The sequence below is a fragment of the Antedon mediterranea genome, chromosome 3 (assembly GCF_964355755.1).
Source record: "Antedon mediterranea chromosome 3, ecAntMedi1.1, whole genome shotgun sequence".
Classification (NCBI taxonomy): Eukaryota; Metazoa; Echinodermata; class Crinoidea; order Comatulida; family Antedonidae; genus Antedon; species Antedon mediterranea.
Genome location: NC_092672.1, coordinates 14,614,306 through 14,634,346, shown reverse-complemented (window position 1 = coordinate 14,634,346; position 20,041 = coordinate 14,614,306). Strand labels below are relative to the sequence as shown.

At 33.7% G+C, this 20,041-nt stretch overlaps 2 protein-coding genes across 3 annotated transcripts in view; one reads left to right on the top strand and one right to left on the bottom strand.

Annotated features, from left to right (window-relative positions):
• LOC140044943 (exosome complex component 10-like) overlaps positions 1–4,009 on the top strand; it is a 35,793-nt gene extending 31,784 nt beyond the window's left edge. Inside the window, exons 19-21 of the mRNA XM_072089655.1 lie at positions 341–405; positions 1,529–1,593; positions 2,333–4,009. Coding sequence (XP_071945756.1) covers positions 341–405; positions 1,529–1,593; positions 2,333–2,372 — 170 coding nt within the window. The 3' untranslated portion in view covers positions 2,373–4,009. The remainder of the gene's footprint in view (positions 1–340; positions 406–1,528; positions 1,594–2,332) is intronic.
• A 4,016-nt stretch (positions 4,010–8,025) lies between these two features.
• Positions 8,026–18,557, bottom strand: LOC140044947 (retinoic acid receptor RXR-like). 2 transcript variants are annotated; one of them, XM_072089660.1, is made up of 3 exons: positions 18,400–18,557; positions 10,112–10,685; positions 8,026–9,698 (listed from the first exon to the last, which is right to left on the bottom strand). In XM_072089660.1, exons 2-3 carry the CDS (start codon positions 10,680–10,682, stop codon positions 9,442–9,444), a joined length of 828 nt encoding a protein of 275 aa, XP_071945761.1. In that variant the 5' UTR covers positions 10,683–10,685; positions 18,400–18,557; the 3' UTR covers positions 8,026–9,441. The 2 variants fall into 2 exon arrangements, with proteins under 2 accessions (XP_071945761.1, XP_071945760.1); XM_072089659.1 differs by lacking the exon at positions 18,400–18,557 and adding an exon at positions 13,782–14,059.
• Between the last annotated feature and the right edge of the window lie 1,484 nt (positions 18,558–20,041).

The window sequence follows — 20,041 nt, the reverse complement described above, 5'->3', positions numbered from 1 at the left end:
AGTGAAGGCCTTAACCATTTGAAAAGCAGCTCCAATTTTGAACGTAGAGTAGAACAATTACAGACACACTACTGGTTGATTTGTTAACACTGTTAACAGCAGTGTGTTGTGCATGATAATGCTCATTGTAAAAAGAATTCATTGGAATAGTTTATTGAATAGTGTGACCCACAATCCTCCAATCAATCTTTGGGACTATACACTATCATATACAATGATAGTTTTGTTGTCCTGTTATTTATTATCATACTCTGAACATTGTAAAAAGAATAAACAATTTCCTAGTTAAAGCTGTTTCTACTATGATTGGTCAAGTTATTGTTTTTTTTTTATTATATAGGTGTAAATAAACATTCAAATGTAGGCAAGCAGTTTGATCCCAACAGAGAGCGCCACAAGTTCAAAGTAAGTTTCATTTCCATTCTTTCTTAGTTTTAAATTGTGTTTATAAATCTTTTTGTTGAAATTGAGGGGGAAAAAACCTTCAGAAGATAAGTGTTTTTTTGTTAATTATGTAAATTACAGTCTTAGCTTTGGGGTTGTTATGGTAGAGATATATGAACCAAATGGTAGATCATGTATAAAACAAACAACAAAAAGCCATATTTATTGAACTTTGTTTAGGCTCAAGTAATATTATTTAAGATAAAATATATACATTACCTGCAGTATCATGAATTGCTGTATAACAATAATTACCCCTCCATCCAGGTTATGTTTGTACCCCTAGGTATGTTTCTATGTTAGTTGTTACCCACCTAGAGCCCACAGTTATTATTCAAATATCTACCAAACTTGGCCACAATGAGGACCTAGAATCTTGAATCTGTATAGCCAAATTATGTACTTCCTAAGCCTAAAACTTTAACTCCATTATTTTGACTTAGGACTTCAATTAATATGAGACCCATATTACCCAGACTAAGGCCTACTACATTATCCAAGTTCATTATCTTATCACACATGGTTGGAAAAATGTAAAAAAGCCTGTCTTCGGATGAGGATGGTTGAGCAACCCCAGCTAGATCTTCTCCTTCCCCAAACCAACAAGTCTGGATCTGCCTCTAAAATACTGTGAAGCCTAAATGAAAATAAAATAGTTAGTGTTTGTGTATTCTGGCAAAAATAGAAAGGCAATTAATGCAGCAAGTAGGTTAGGCCTATAGCTGGTGTACAATGTTCGTACGTTACTGCTGTTTACCACCAGCTAGGCCTAAAAAAACTAAGCCTAACTAGGCTAGGCCTAAAGACCGTCCAAGAGAGGAAATTCACGGCGAACTACTAGTGCATTGTTTCTATCTTTTTATCCTAATGTTCCCTAAAACGTAGGGAATTTTGATTGTAGCAAATGGGTCTTTAAACAATACAGATACAGCTGCAACAAAAATTGTGGAAAACAAAAAGAATATGATAGAAGGAAAAAAAATATCCTGACAATCACAATGAGTGAGGTGCGGAGAACTAATAATACAGAAAAAAAAGTTTACGGTTCTGACATTTCTGTTTATTTGATGTCATTTTTTTGCAGAGTGGTACCAAACGAGGACCAAACCCACAATCTAGTAGAAAATCTTTTACCTACAAACAGCAATCGTAAGTTAAATAGCCTATTAAAAATGTCTGTATTTACTTAATATTTTACTACCATTACTGAAATTCACCAGTGGCAATTTAGGTGATATGCTCAAACTCAACATGCACTGGTTTAGAGGGCAAACATTGGTGATTTAGGTGATATGCTCAAACTCAACATGCACTGGTTTAGAGGGCAAACATTGGTGATTTAGGTGATATGCTCAAACTCAACATGCACTGGTTTAGAGGGCAAACATTGGTGATTTAGGTGATATGCTCAAACTCAACATGCACTGGTTTAGAGGGCAAACATTGGTGATTTAGGTGATATGCTCAAACTCAACATGCACTGGTTTAGAGGGCAAACATTATGCCGTCATAGCCAAAAAGGAAAAATTATGAACAAAATTAAATTTGTGAAAAAACCAGTCATGGCTATGTTATTTTTAACACCCAAGGGCACTTATTTGGGGAGGCATTTAATTTTTTAGGTGTAATATGGTAACATGTATAATAAAAAAAAAATACACTCTTGATGTGAAAAAATACTACATAATATATCGAGAAGTGTAAATGAAGTGAAAATATAAAAATTGATGTTCTATTGGGGAATTTTATTCGAGGGAGGAGTTTATTCATAGTGGGGCGTTTATTCAAATAAATACGGTATATAAAAATTATAAATGTTGACCTTGGGTGAAAATTTAATATAAGTTGTTTTTATTAAAGTTTTTTTTTTTTTTCATTCTTTTTTAAGGAACCAAAAACAAAAAACAAAAAAATGGCATAATAGATGAATTACAGATATTACTGCATAGGTAAACCTCAAGCAAAGTCGTTACTAGATATTACTGCATAGGTAAACCTCAAGCAAAGTCGTTACTATGAAGATGAAGGCAGACCTCCCAACTCTCCCCATAATGGCTGGAATCATCAAGTCATCTCCCACTCTCCTGCTAAAATGAAGCAAACAAAATGTAAAGGTCTATACAAAAAATCTTCTGATATATATGTATAAATTTATAATTTCTGCTACTCTAGATATTGATAAGAAAATAAAAAACATACAAATATTTGTTTATAATCAATTCATGTGTTGGTTATGCATATTTACAATTATAAATGCAAATATTTTATGTTTTTTAATAGCACCCTTTATGGTGTGATATAGTATTATAGCACCCTCTATAGTTTAAAAAACCTCCTGATATTTTATTTTTCCAAGTTCCAGGTCTGTGAAAGAATAAAAAAATGATCTGAGATGCACAATTAATTCTAAGTCAGTCTGGTAATAAGGAAGTGTCACATAGGGCTAATATCAATATGTTGATCCTTTTAAAATTGAATTATATTTGGATTTGTTAGGATATAAACATAATAATAAATTACAAGATTTGGATGACCGATTAAACAAATGTAGATTTTGCAAAAGTTTTTGGTTTTGTTCTATTATGTCTTGTTGCGTATGGATTTAATAAAAATGTGGATGTAGGAATATTGATTTGATGTTGACAATGCGCTGATAGGGACTTTTCGACATGTGTCGGTAGTCGACTGTTATATGAATGTTTAGATTAAATATACATTTTACCTGGATAATTAATGGTGGTTTTAGTGACTGATGATGATGGAGATGGTCATGGTGGATGGTGACATGGATAATTGATGGTGGTTTTAATGACTAATGATGGAGAACTTCATGATGGATGGTGACATGGATAATTGATGATGGTTTTAATGAATGATGATGGAGACCCTCATGGTGGATGGTGACATGGATAACTGATGGTGGTTTTAGTGACTGATGATGGAGACCTTCATGGTGGATGGTGACATGAATAATTAATGGTGGATTTAGTGACTGATGACGGAGACCTTCATGGTGGATGGTGACATGGATAATTGATCAAAGTACCTCCATTTTAATTAATTTTAGTGTGGTATGTTTGTAGACAAATTTATTGCTTTTGTAACCCAATAATTGAATAGGAAAACAATATTAAATCGTCTGCAAATAATATATTTGATATAATCGTCGTTTAAGTCGTTAAGGAAAAGAATAAAAAGAATCGGAGAAAAATATTGTTTTAAGCCAGCATGACATTCAATTCCCTATGCTATGGTCTGTGTATTTGTGTACATACTCTGTATTAACTGAACGAAGTTTGAAGGAATATTTAGTTGATGAAGTTTCTATGCTGACAAAAGCTTGTATAAAATCAATAAAGGCACAATACATGTTTCCCTTGCTTGCTCTTCGGTGATAATTTCTACACCCATTCTCTTTACCAATGCCGATATGGTTGGGGCTAAGCACATTTTTTAGAATATGGACTTTGGCTGAAAATTGAAATAAAGCTAACAGGTCCCCGAAAATTACACTTATACATTGAAGTATGAAACAAAATTATAAGTCTACGGGGCTAGGCCAGTCCATCGTGGTTGGGGGGCTAGGCCAGTCCACCGTGGTTGGGGTGCTAGGCCAGTCCACCGTGGTTGGGGGGCTAGGCCAGTCCACCGTGGTTGGGGGGCTAGGCCAGTCCACCGTGGTTGGGGGGCTAGGCCAGTCCACCGTGGTTGGGGGGGCTAGGCCAGTCCATCGCGGTTGGGGTGGAGCTAAGACAATTTTGAAAAACAGAGTTGCTAGGTCCCCGGAAATTGGACTTATTATACTTGATATGAAACAAAATATATAAGTCTTCCAGGACCAGCCCTATACCATGGTTGGGCTAGCTGAGGAGGGGTGGTGCGGCCGCATCCCTCGCATCCCTCTCCCAGCCTACACTCCTGAAAGCTGATCATTTATAAAATATTAACTAATCATTAAGCAAATAAATCTTTTATTTGCCGTTTGCTGTATCTATAATTTCAAAATAGATCCATATCTCACTTTTGAAACGTATATTTTTGTTTATTTTTATTTACCACTGACCTATTGTATCTGTAGATTAATTTGCTCATTACCTAATTGTTTTAAATTATTTATTTAAGTATAAATTGTTACTACAGTGTATTAGTTTTTATTTATTGTTTTAAATTTATTTATTCAATTCGCTCATGATGATTTGTCATGTTTACCTGAAATTATGTAAGTTTAATCATTATTTACTTTTATATGTTGTTGTTTATAATTGGACGCACCACCGACGGCACGCACCACCGAAATGTGTGTGCCACTGATTCTCGAGTAAGTGCCAATAAAACAAAAACAATATATTTAAAAGTAGCCTACTAAAAGTTTATCATTGGCTATAGATAGAGACCAATAATTCTCTATCGTACCATCCAATACAAATAATGCATGTTGACGAAGTCATTTCATTAAAATGAGTTGTTTGGTTTAATATAAATTTAAAAGAAAATAACTTCATCTAAAATCGCATAGCATTATGTTGCTAATTACAATATGAGCTTTACATTGCTGTCGCGCAGGTTTTCAATTACGCAAAAAAGAGACTGAGAAGCCGAAGCGTGTGTTAGTTCACAGTACACACAAAACACGCTGTTTAATGAATTGTCCGCCGATATTAAATGAAAGTGCATAGAACCCAAAGCTAGTCTACCTGGCTCCAACCTCTGTTGTCGATCTTTATAATTATATTAATTTCATTCGTATCTTTGTTCTTATTTCTATTCTGGCACAGCACCTTGTAATTTGGTTTTATATTACTCCAAACTTATGACAAAAATCCGGTGCTATTGTTCCTGTGATAGCATGCGCATGATTGTCATTATATATATAGTTAATGAAGCGTTAGTTTCTAAGGCTGCATTTCCACTTTAGTTCTGTTGTGACCTGTACAGTTCAGTAGTACTATATATAATAATAATATAAAAATGTAATATATTGTTATAAAAATTCATGAATTCATCTATATAACCAACATATGTTAGTTATATCATGGAGTAGTAATTATTACTCCATGGTTATAATAGATGAATTCATGAAATTATCGATTTTAACTTTAGATATCCAGATATTTTAAAACACATGCACATTTCTCGTAATAAATAAGTTCTCATTCTACTATGATGTCCAAAGTTCGGCAACATTATTCGTGACATCACACTCAATGTCAATCAAGGACTTACGAAAGTAAAGTATAAATCTGTCAAAGTAGCAGTTGACATAATATTAAGAATGTGTAAAACGACGGAAATGTAGGCCTATAGTTTTTGTTTTTCATTATAATGCATTGCATACAGAGCATAAACAGACCATGCCTATATTTCTTTTTACATGAAAATCGATATATTGGTGACGTCGCAAGAGCCTATTACATAGTTATCTGTATCTTCAATATGAATAATAAATAAATAGCTTCTTGAATCAATCGCTTCGATGGATGTCATAACGTTTTATAGGAAGTGGAATGGATAGTTTGAGAAATTTATATGAACGATCGAGACCAGATATTATACCTTCTGTAGATGCAATGCTAACAGATGTGATTTTATAACATTTCTATCTGAAACAACCACCTCATGGTGAAATATCATTAGTGTTGGACAGATTATACTCCCGGCTTAAATTAGCAATGCAATGTCTGATACGATATTTGATTTCTTCACAATTACATCTGCGGCAGTAAATTGGCCTACATCTCAAGTATTTCTCAGTTATCCGATGTCATTTCCGATCCTTAGAGTGCATGTTGGTGGTTCTCGGCACTTCGAGAAGACCATACATTCTATCATTTTGCTATTTAAGCCTTTCCTTTCACTTTCCTCTACACTATCTTGTCTAAAATATTAAATCTTCTCCATAACTTATTAATACGGCGTCATGTGCATATCAGTTCTCCTCAAAATCATTTCGCAATAATATACTGCTACAATATAATTTTCTACTTCTCCATCAACATAAACAGTGGTCACCAATTTGTTCCAGAGATATTCCTTATGATCATGAGATCGCTTCCATCTATCTCCAACCCTTGTTGGATTTATGTTATGATCATGAGATCGCTTTTATCTATCTCCAACCCTTGTTGGATTTATGTTATGATCATGAGATCGCTTCCATCTATCTCCAACCCTTGTTGGATTTATGTTGGACTAATCTCTTTGGAAATTAATGAAACATGCAAAATACATCTCTTTGAACCTGTACCAATATTTCTACAGAGACCTTAGCATACAAATATAATCCAATTGACTTCCCTCTTTTCATCCTGCGAATTGCTTCTTTAATTATACTTATATTAAGTTCCCTAATATATTCTATAGTCATCTAGTCATTATCTGGTCTTTTCTTATTAGAATGGTTTCATCTCTTTACTTCGTTCCTACAATTTCCTTAATCATGCAATACATTCCTATAAAGTTTAATGCTGTAGTTTTTAGTATTTCTTCACAATCTCTATTTCACCACCAACTTTGTGGATATGCAAATATATTTGTACGCCATCCTGTTACAGTTTAGGGCAGTATTTAATTCCGTGGGACAAAAGTTTTTCTCTCCTTCGGAAAGTTGACAATTAATTTTAACAACTAAATCCGAGGTTCTTGATAGGTAGACCAAATTTGTGATATCCCCACAGTGATAGCTTAAGGCAATCATCGGCGATAACTCTGAGGATTTTATTGATTATTATTTCTATTTCATTAAGTTGACAAGCAATTTTTGGAAGGGCAGCATTCATAACAGATGAGACCTGAAATTACCGAACGAAAAATATATAAATGGTGACAATACCAGTGACACGGTTCCCGGGGACAGGCGACGTAGGATCTTGTGCCATCCTATAACCTGAAGCATAATACGTTTAGTACTGAATTGCTTTTATTTTGTGTCATATAATATACGATATAGGCCTATACTATACAGTAAATTAAATCATCGGCGATAACTCTGAGGAATTTATTGATTATTATTTCTATTTCATTAAGTTGACAAGCAATTTTTGGAAGGGCAGCATTCATAACAGATGAGACCTGAAATTACCGAACGAAAAATATATAAATGGTGACGATACCAGTGACACGGTTCCCGGGGACAGGCGACGTAGGATCTTGTGCCATCCTATAACCTGAAGCACAATACGTTTAGTACTGAATTGCTTTTATTTTGTGTCATATAATATACGATATAGGCCTATACTATACAGTAAATTAAATCTTTTTTTTTTAAAGAACTATTTAAAAAACGATCCAGATCTTTATCAACTAACTGCTTGGTCATAAACATGAGTTAAATGAAATTCTTCGATGATTTATATATATAGTGCCATTTAAAGTTACGGGACCTATTTATGTTAATAAATTGACAAGATTATGCCATCAAAATGAAACTGTCGGATAATAAAATTGTTTGAGCAAGAACATATTAAAAGAAATAATAATGTGTACGCTCTTTTAAATGTGTGAACTAATTATTTATAGCCTAGAAACATTAAAATGTTAACTAAAAAATAAAGCCCCTTAAATAAATCACACTAAATGGTCATACTGAATGCATAAATGTATTTATTACTTATTTATCAATTATAATACACTGCACTAGCTGTAAGCAACAATTTATTCAACATTATTTACATAATAAATATATTAGAAGTATTGTTTAATAACAAATACTTTTAAACAATTCGTTGAGAACCTGTTTCAAAGTGATTTTAACAAAACTTTGGGAAATTAAGAACGAGAAAAAACAAAATATGTATAGACTATTGCCCACTTTCAATGTTTAACAAAACATACATAAAAAACACCACTCCTTAGCCAGGAAAACCGTACATTATATAGACTAAACATAATACTGTAAACAAATTGCCAAAAACATTTTGCAATTTGATTACCTTATCATGGGTTTTACGGTTAGGCCCAGGGTAATTGTAGTGTTCTTACGACAAAAGTTTCACATGTTACACGCATTGTGATTCTTAATCACAATTTGCAACAATTTTAAACTGGCAATTATTGTTTAAATACGAACACAAACATGCTTCTTCAAACCATTTTTATAATTTAATTTTGCATAATTATTGCATTTATTAATGTACATTTAAGAGTAGGGTTTGGGAGACGATTAAAAAACATGGTGATTAAAGACATTCTATATTCATTTTGATGATCAGTTTTTGTGCCGTATACTGTACTGTATGTATGGATACTCCACAGTAGATCCATGCAATTGAAAGTATAGCAGACATAATATCACTATTCGGAGCTATAGTCACGTTCTGAAAACAAATCATATAGAATGAGAAAAGGTTTTCTGTGACGGATCTCCTCCGAGGATAAATGCGTTTATCGGAGCATGATACGATGATGCGTTATGCATGTAAACACACTGTTAAGTTCAAGGTTATCATGAGGCCTGCCTCACTAATTTTATGACTGAATGAATAAATAAAATCATTAATATAAAAGTATTAGAACAAATGGAATCAAAATTAGAATTAGGTTAAAAAGGAAAATTTACCAATACCAATCAGAAATACAAGACATCTTTCACGACGAGTGTTAACTTAACTGTTAATAATTATTTAAGATCATGTTAAAATGACTTGGTCTCTAATTCGTAAACTGTTGATTCTAAACGATTTAAAAAAAATGTTTAACTTCTTTAACAAGGCTACAAGAAGCTTATTTTCGAATGTATTCCTTGTTTCGAGTTAATTTAATTTTAAAACCACGTTATTTAGAGTGTGATAGAAGTTACGACTAATAGAATCGTAAGTCCACAATGAAAATTGTACATTAGGCTTTACATTAATCAATGCAATTTCCTTTACTATCTACTCTACATTAGCAGAATGTGTTAACAAAGTAGACAAACCAACATCTTAAATTCTAGCTGTATATACTCTTATTGATGGATTGATAGATAGGAGCAGAAAGCTGCGATTTCAGATTTACTAATATTCAGACAGAGCATACGACATGGTCTTGTATCAATTCAACAAGAACAGATTCCATTTCAGTATCTCCAATGAGATGACGAAAAAATAAGTTTTCAAATGTTATTTTATTAAATCCACGAACTCCAGGCAAAAGAAGGAGTAGATGAGACAACCTGAGAGGATCATTTGGATAACACAGTTTTTCATATTCCATCAATGTTGATTGTATTGATTCGTGAATTCTTTCAACTCTTGCTGTTGCTGTTAGGTCTCTCATGTCTGAAAATATAAAAAACGAGAACAATACAAAATACTGTTTTAATGTGTAATGTATCGAATAATATTATTTATTTTTATGAACTTTCGGAGTAGAAGAAATATAACCATAACGATAACTATTTTGTCACTTTTTGTCGGATTTTCTGATACTTCTCGAACACTCAATCAAAATGAAGACAAGAGCATGCTCATTGAAAGGCCTTTAACACTAATCCTACTGTAATCCTTATTTTTAATATAACCATGCGCCTTCGTCGTGTTTGCCTAGACGGTAATTCCAGCACAAGTTTACGTATGATACGCCATACGTAACGTAAATGTTTATACTTTTACCAATATTAATCAGAATTGTCGTATAGAATAGTACTAGGTAGGCTACATTGCTATATTGTGAGTTAACACAAGTTACTTACTTGGATTTAAAAGAAGTAGCATCTTCAGAATTGCATATTCTTTTTCGTCCGGTTTTATTTCCCAAAATTTATTTAAAACAAATTGCAATTGTTCAACAGCTTTTTTGGTTGGAACACCCTCCATGTATGCTCTTCTTCCAGGACAATTCCCACCTACAGATTTGGCTACAATTTGATCTGAGTTGCTATGGATACCATCATCAGTTTTAACTGTATACTTAAAGTATGCCTGTGCCATACACAAAATAACTAGTTCCTTCCAGGCAGATAGAAACAGACTAATTTGGTCTTTAACACACAGTGATGAAAAATCAGGTAAACCTCGGGCAAATTGGACGCATCTCACAAGCCAATTTGCGAGTTTTCTGTTCACGATTGAGCCAGGGTTAAAAGCAAGATGAACGCGTACATATGGACACCGACACATCCGTTGCGTTTCCATTCGTGACGAATGCGGTTTTCTGTTTTGAACCGTGTCTTCACGAAGTAAGCTCTCTAAAATTGTATCTTTTACAGTGCATAATTGACCACCACCATGATCGCACTGGCTCTCCAGTGAAGATATTGACATGTTCTAAAACAAAACATATTTAACACAGTTAACACAGGCAATACCATAAAACATATGTAATAAAGCAATGTCTCTCATGGGTCTGAAGGGTTTTTTACCTTATGCATTAAGAAAAAGATAAAATATATATACAGTATTTCTTAATATACTGAAATTTAATAAATTAATTTGAAACATATAAATTGAGAGACAGTGCTGTTCTGTCGTACCACGCCGAGAATGTTAAAGAGTCGCTATCCAATCAAGTTTGAACAATACCAGGAAACACCCAGTGGTCTAATGGTTAGGACAGCTGTATCAGAAGGTCCGGGTTCGAGTCTCGGTTGGGGCGACGTTTTCTCATTCTCACAGATTTCCTCATCAAATGTTACTGTACTATCACCGGGCGCTTTAGAATTAATGTCTAGTTAATGTGTTCTCTTCCATTACAACAATTATCAAACTATTAGGAATACTAGGATGAGGTCCCTTCTCTGCAAACTGTCTTTAAGCTTAACATCAATATTTTAATGTATGGGTTATATATTGTGCTCACTGCTATAGTTTTTTGGCAATAATTTCTGTATTTTTCATTTATACCGAAATAAATGAATAAATAAAATGTATAATTATCAACTGGATGGCTGTTATATTACCAGGAGTACCAATACCCATTATTATCGGGAGTATCAATACCCATTATTATCGGGAGTATCAATACCCATTACCAGGAGTATCAATACCCATTACCAGGAGTATCAATACCCATTACCAGGAGTATCAATACCCATTACCAAATTAGTTAATTAATTAATATCGCCGGAGGAAGGGAACAAGTTTAAAAAAAGTTCCGAACTTATCTGATCCTATACCTGTTCCCAATTAAATAATTGAAAAACAAAGTGTACCGGTATAAAATAAACTAGACACAAATAAACATCAAACAACGATACAACTAAACAGTTGTGGTACATTTTAGATTAGATCTGCTTTTCGACATCAATTAAGACATATTTTTGCTCAATATACAGTGTTGATTCTTGTATGAATTTTTGATCAATTGGCAGCCTATGTTGGCCATCACGCCTCAAGCTTTATTCAAAATCGATTGCTTTCAAGATTGAACGTGGAATGAACCCCGTAATTATCTCTATCAAAGTGATTGCTTGTCTGGTTCAAGGACAGTCACTGTGTTTTCATAATGATATTTTTCAAAAGACAAGAAAAAGATCTCATTATGATGCTGTTGAAAATAATTTTGCTGATATGTCGACAGTCAACGATATTCATGCAGCTCTATACTAAATCAACCGCCATTTTGTTTTATTAAGAAAAAATGTTTTATTGTTACACAAATGTAATAATTGACGACAGCGCAAAGATAATTATATACAATGATTAGACGGGGGTCAATTAAGGCGTGTACAATATTGATTCCAAAATTGTAGGCCTATTTTTGAACACGAAATTCAATTACAAGTTACAACCAGTACTGATAATGTTGGACATAAAACAGATTATCATCTTTTCAAATGCAGTAACATTGATCATTATAAAATTTCAGAGGAAATATGTTTATTGCTTGACGTAAAGATAAGTATTAAAAGTAATTCGAATGTGAACTGGTTTCAATATTTTATAATAAGGGCTAGGTTTTTCGATGGATCAACTAATAGATTACAAAATTCTTTTCTCCAATCTACTACATTTTGTCAGGTGAACATACCTTTTTTTTTCCTTTTTTCCAACACTTTTTACCGTAAAACTTCTAATAGTAACCCTGAACCCATGGGTTATTATGCTTTGATTGTTTTTTAGGGTGGGTTACTATTAGAAGGGGGGGGGGGGGGTTACTATTAAAAAAAGGGGGGGGGGGGGTTACTATTAGAGTAGTGGGTTACTATTACTAATCTTAAATTAGACACCTGAAAATAGTAACCCACCCCAACTTTTCCGGTCAGCAACTCATAGCAAAATAATAAACAGTACGAATAAACAAATTTGGTTGAACGCTAACTTTATTTTATAAACTCAAAAACACTCAATCCTCCCCCACTCCCCAGATGAACATGCATTATCTCCTTATTTTCAAATTACGGCTGCATCATAAGTTTTTGTGACTCTAATAGTAACCCCCATGGGTTACTATTAGAGTTAGAGTAGTGAGGGGTTAATATTTTAGATTGAAATATAAGGTGGGTTACTATTAGAAGGGGGGAGGGGGTTACTATTAGAGTAGTGGGGGATTATTATTATAGATTGAATTATAAGGTGGGTTACTATTAGAAGATTTACGGGATATTTGTTACCACTGCCATGTTATAAACCTTTTATGTAATTTTTTTAAATCATAATTCATTAACTCTTATATACGTGACAAGCAAGCTTGGAATAAATAATTGAATTGATCATTGACAATACAATGTAGACTAGTGGTCTTTTCCATGATTATTGAACCCTATACACGCTTTTTTTTTGGTTTGTTCAAAACTAAATCATATCAACAAAGCATCTTGAAACCCATGTTTATTAACGCATAAGACGTTTGTTGTAATGAAAAAATTGTCTTCACAGAGTAAATAGGCCTATTTAACTCAATTTACTAATCACTAACTAACTAATCACTACATATTTCCTTGTATGAGTTATATTCGCACGCAATGTGGTTCCCAATTTTGTTGAATGTAATACAAAAATCACATCTTTGAAGAAGTTTGTATTTAGTAATAATAGCATCTCTAGTTGAATTTGCGTAATGTGTATGTAAGTTATACTAGTACTATTACTAAACACAATTTCATTTAAACAAGTTTCCTAATTGTCACGTCAGTGTTGATTGGTGAGCTGTAAACTAGATTTAACGAGTTCGGTTATGCAACATGTGACCCAGAGAACGAGAACCATGCACGTACATTAAAATATAAGCGGCGAAAGTTAATGGAACAATATTCTAATTGTACATATAGAATAAGTGAAATTACGGGACCAACTTATATTCCAATTAGTTAACAATTGATTAAATCTTCAAAAACATAAATACAGCATTTCGTCACAAACAATACATTAATAATATTGTACATATTTTTTTTTAAACTCCTGATATGCTATTGTTCTTATTACCTTCATATATTATGTTATAACAGGAAAACGAAGCATACATTGTGTAATACTTTGTTCGAATATTGGCCTACTGTGTGTTTGTTGATACTGTATAAGTCGTTCATAGTTTACTCGCACCGTACACTGAGCCTCATTTTCTTTGTATTGACTGCTACGTTGCTTTGTTCAAGGAGGAAATGGGGGTTAAGTAAGCGTAAGACTCTCAATTCAATCACAAAATAAATAGAGTTAATAATTAGTTAGTAATTAACATTAAAACAGTTTTATTGATATTGCTTTTAATATCAATTACACATATCTCAATTGTAATCCGTTTAAATTTCCATCATTCTAACTTATATTAGTAAGATAGAGTTCATACATGATTATACCACATCGAAACCAGATGAAATTGTTTTTCAATCATGTTACTCCCTAAAATCTACATATTTGAGGAGAGGAGGAAGAATCAATTTATACTTTGTATAAAGGTGAGGAGAGAAATTCTTTAAATACTTAACTACAGTATACTTTTCAATCACTTTTATCTAACGGAATGGACTTCGTTATCTATGGAAAACAAAAAAGCATAAACAATATATATGCTTAGAATTAATTTCATTAAGTCTTTTCTACCAGCACATTTAATACAGAAGTGTTAGCCGAGTCTATGTGTATATTGCATTCCTAAAATTGTCAAACCTCGTCCCTATCCATGAAAGGTCTGCGACTTTCCTTGTCCACTGATCATGCTACTTAGCTTTGGTCGTAATATAGGCTATCGGTTTTTTGATAGGGCCCTGCTACTACAGTATTTTCAAATTGTGTGCATGGAGGTATAATCGGTGCTCGGCAAAGTTTGTACGGTATATTAACGAAACGACTATACAAACTTATCCTCGGCCTACATGACTTGCTTAATACTTTATAGTGAAGAGATACCATGCTGCTAGTCCTTAATGAAATTTTTTTTAACCCAGAAGAAATTCATAGTCAGGGTGAATGAACGGAGGAATAAGCGCCCTCATTTTAAAATAGGCTTACAACATCGGAGTGTGCGCTCTTGTTTGGTGTTCTACTTTAAACCAAAGTTGAACGAACGATAGCATATCATGCATTACATCGAACTCGTCAGGAATGTTGTGATTTAGAATTGCACCTTCGGGCCATTTTCTTACCTTTTCAACTTCATTATGTTCCTTATCAAACGGCATATTGGAAAATCGTTGCACAAAATTGACTAAATGGAACACAAAAGGCACTAATGAAATTGAGAGCCAGTTAGGTTCAAGGAACCATGCCAAACAAGTTCATAAAATCACAAATTTCAAAAGCCAATTTAATTATGGATTTTCGGAAATTTAAGAAAGTTCAACTACACTGTAAGATTTTACCCCAAGGTTTTACATGTATGATTGGTAACATGCCTAAATATTGTTCCACAATCTTTAAATTGTCGATAGCCACAATTTCACAATACAGAATACCACCTCGTCATCTGAAAAATGGGGAAAGACGTTTTAGTATTTACTTTTCTAAAAAATGTGCTACGATTAAAGATGTACGTATTGTCCCTTGAAACACAAAAAATGAAGGTCAAAATATTCTAAATTTAAATTGGCCATATCACAGTAATATTAAAGTTGAGCCAAAAACATCAAGTTTACGTAATTAACAGGTAAATTAATTTGATTACATTTCGTCTGGAAAATCGTCGCGAGCGAAAGTAAACAAAGATTTCAAAATCACGAGTATGCATTATGCATGATGCTAATTTGGATTGTTTACATTACAATTCGTCACGGTTGAGAAGGTATTTTCACACAGATCGCGAGGAAGTTTTTACAGAGTAGCCAGTAGCCAAACAAGCGCGTTGCATTATGAGATATGTTTTGCCCGAAAACTTTGACTGGAAGTCAAAGTTATTTTTTAAACAAAGGTTCTGTATTTCAGTTAAATTATTTTTTTTCGACTAATTTTTGGTGAAAGTTAATAACTATTATGATACTTCAAAATAACTCATTTTTAAAAAAATCTTTTGGAATTAGTCATTAGTCATCTTTAAAGCTACTATCTAAAATATTATATTCACACGTGCATTAATTGTTATTTTGTGAACACAACGCTCTTAAGAATGAGTTAATTAACAAAAGTTCTGCGACTAATTATGTAAATTTGACTCATATATTATATTGTACGGGTATTTATTATTATTATTATGCGAATTACCAGTTCAAGAAAGAAACTGAGCAACAAGTTTAAACGCATCTATAAAAAAGGATGTTTAATAAAAGGATCACTGTGCTGTAATATATAATAAACTTTAAAAAAAGAGAGCGTTTTCTTGATGAACTCTCTTTTTCTCATAAGATAAGTATATTGCCGTACCGTTACCGTACTAAACCAAAATTTATCAACACCAGTTCGGGCACCAGTTACAAACCAGTTACAAACCAGTTCGGGCACCAGTTACAAACCAGTTCGGGCACCAGTTACGACCAGTTCGGGCACCAGTTACAAACCAGTTCGGGCACCAGTTACAAACCAGTTCGGGCACCAGTTACAAACCAGTTACAAACCAGTTCGGGCACCAGTTACAAACCAGTTTGGGCACCAGTTACAAACCAGTTAACAAACCAGTTCGGGCACCAGTTACAAACCAATTCGGGCACCAGTTACAAACCAGTTACAAACCAGTTCGGGCACCAGTTACAAACCAGTTCGGGTACCAGTTACAAACCAGTTCGGGCACCAGTTACAAACTTCTCTGCTGACAATATATCACGTCCGCATACGTCATGGTGTGTAAGAGCACGACGTGATGCTCAGGTTCAAAAAGAGAAAGATATTAACACCCTGCCGTGCGGTAAATTGTGTTCAACAGATATTTGAAGGACTCTATATTGAATGTATGGAAGAGAATTGGAATAAAATATTGTCTCGCAATACGATACTAACCAGACTGCGAATACATGATATTATCTACTATTAGATGTTCAAAGTAGATAAGGGTGTGTTTTGGATTATTATTGATTTAAGCTATATAATATAGATAGGTCATTGCTCTTTCCATTACACTGAACTCAAACTGAAAAATTACTACTACTGTACTACCAATCGCATATCACTACTGTTTCCTTGACAACTTTACAATTAGAAGAGACACATACATACTAAATAAATACGGTATTTATGCATAGATAAATCGATCAATCAATATTTTCTTTCTAAAAGTAGGCCTACATACAAACAAGAATTGTTGTCCAGTAGACTTTGGAAAAAAGACCGTACATACAAGCTTACATGATAAATACATTTTTAAATAAATAATTGCTAACTGTACTCTTGTCACAAATTAATTGAAAAATAAGAATACCGTAGAGGGAAAGTACAACAAAGTACAGACCGGATTTTCTTAATATTGATGCGTGGTTACGCCTCAATAATCCGATTTTGTATTCGAGATCATTGTACTAACAACTAGTGTCGTTGAACTATAGAGGTGATTATTATTACTTGAACTATCCACAGTACTCAATAGTACAAGCAAACCTTCACACTATAAATGAGTGCGATTAATTCAGCCAAGTATTTAACTGGCCTCAGAAAGTTCCTTTTATATTGATAACATTGCATGTCACAAGGAAACGTTTAATATCGAACTTGTTTTTAAAATCCGGGTTTTTGTAATAAACATTAATAAATGTAATATTAATAGCAATACTATCAAGTTACCAACTCTCAAATGACGGAGCAACTATTTTGTTCGTTCTCTATAAATGGTATTTTCTCCTTCCATTTTGGTCTTTCTGTTAAAGTAAGAGATGTACCGTAGTCATGCATATTCTTATCTTATTTCATATTGCTTCTAGATTCAATGGATTTATTTAATTCTTATAATATTGCTATTTTCATTTATAATAAAGTGTGCTTTGTTGTGTCGATGTTCTTGTTGTACGGTATCGTATGTATTGCTACATGTATTCTATATGTACTACCTATTGACTACATATAAGATTATTGATGTAAATTAATGATTCAAATAAAATCAGATCTACAGGATGAAACGGGATGCGAGGGCTCCCTTTTCAAACAAGGGTTCAAGGACGCGCGTGCGGCGATTTACTTTATGCTGACTTTCATGTCGTATCCGTATGCTCATTTCACCTGATCGAGTTTGATAATAACCCATATTTTGAACATTAACACTACAGTACTTTTATAGGATTTTCCAGGATTTATTTATTTATCTTTATACTGAATGACACTTTAAGTGCTAATTAAAGCATTGATTTCCAAAGTGGTTCAATAGAGAACATTTACAATATAATAATAAAAATCATTCAAAGCATGGAGGTAAAAAATAATTCTTCCATGATCAAAGTAAGTTTACATTTACAAAAAGGTACTGTATCTACAAAACATACAGTGTATATACTGTATTCAAGGTAAAAGATACTTAATATACTTCGCCGCGAATATAAGCCTACTTTTATATTAGGCGTAATATAGGCTATTAGGCGTAATATAACTAACTCATCATGAAAATTCGTTTGTGTGTATGTCCATACAATCATATATCCGGGCATATATCTGAGCATGCTGCTTGTACACCCTATATATAAGTTAATGTGCTTACCTTTAATTTAACAGATAATTAGAAACGTCTAAATAATACCCGAATGCGATCGGCAGAGTAACTAAAACGCACGATTTGTCAGTCGATTATATCCAGCTTCGAGTATCAGTACAGTAGTAAACGGCCGCGGACGCTACTACTCCAGACTCGACGCTATACAGTCAGCTAATGTAGGCCAAACGTGAGTAGGAGTCGATAATAAACGTTGTTTTGCACAAGAGAAAGTTCGTTCACTCTCTCTAGACCATTGTAGTAATAAACCAATCACAATCGATGTTCTTTCTCTACAATACAGTAAGTACAACTCTTATTGGTGGGTGTTGTCTATCCATAAATAAATAAGCTTATTAGGCTATCTTTTGCATCATGACAACAGAATAAATATATGCATTTTTTTCTCTTTCTCTCTGCTTTCGTATCGTATTGTTTTTAAATAAGGGCAAACAATTTTTAATTAATTAAAGAATTAATTTAAGTGCCCTCTCTTCTCTAGAAATTGACTAGTTGAATCCCATTCAACTAGATTTTAACACGCACATTGGAATACGCATGTAGCCTACACTATGTCCTAAAGTAAACATGTTACGCACATTGGAATACGCATGTAGCCTACACTATGTCCTAAAGTAAACATGTTACGCACATTGGAATACGCATGTAGCCTACACTATGTCATAAAGTAAACATGTTACGCACATTGGAATACGCATGTAGTCTACACTATGTCCTAAAGTAAACATGTTACGCACATTGGAATACGCATGTAGCCTACACTATGTCCTAAAGTAAACTAACATGTTACGCACATTGGAATACGCATGTAGCCTACACTCTGTCATAAAGTAAACATGTTACGCACATTGGAATACGCATGTAGCCTACACTATGTCCTAAAGTAAACATGTTACGCACATTGGAATACGCATGTAGCCTACACTATGTCATAAAGTAAACATGTTACGCACATTGGAATACGCATGTAGCCTACACTATGTCCTAAAGTAAACATGTTACGCACATTGGAATACGCATGTAGTCTACACTATGTCCTAAAGTAAACATGTTACGCACATTGGAATACGCATGTAGCCTACACTATGTCATAAAGTAAACATGTTACGCACATTGGAATACGCATGTAGCCTACACTATGTCCTAAAGTAAACATGTTACGCACATTGGAATACGCATGTAGCCTACACTATGTCCTAAAGTAAACATGTTACGCACATTGGAATACGCATGTAGTCTACACTATGTCCTAAAGTAAACATGTTACGCACATTGGAATACGCATGTAGCCTACACTATGTCCTAAAGTAAACATGTTTAATAGTGTTGAAATGTGTGTATACCTCCATGATTTGTGTCTCCGCCCAGGATACAAATAATGAATGTTTATGAGTAGTGAGCAGGGAGACATCTCCCTGGCGCTGACTCCAGAAAAGAAAATAGGATCGACAAATTTTTCGGACGTAGGAAAATGAAGATAAATAGGGTACTACGGAAATGGGGGAATCCCCGGCAAAATGCAACGGGGTTTACCAAAAACACAGTGTCTGGTGGCCTTTCTTACTTTCTCACCCACACAAGCAATCCAAACAGTCAACAAACATCAAAACGCTGACCGCCGGTAAATTAT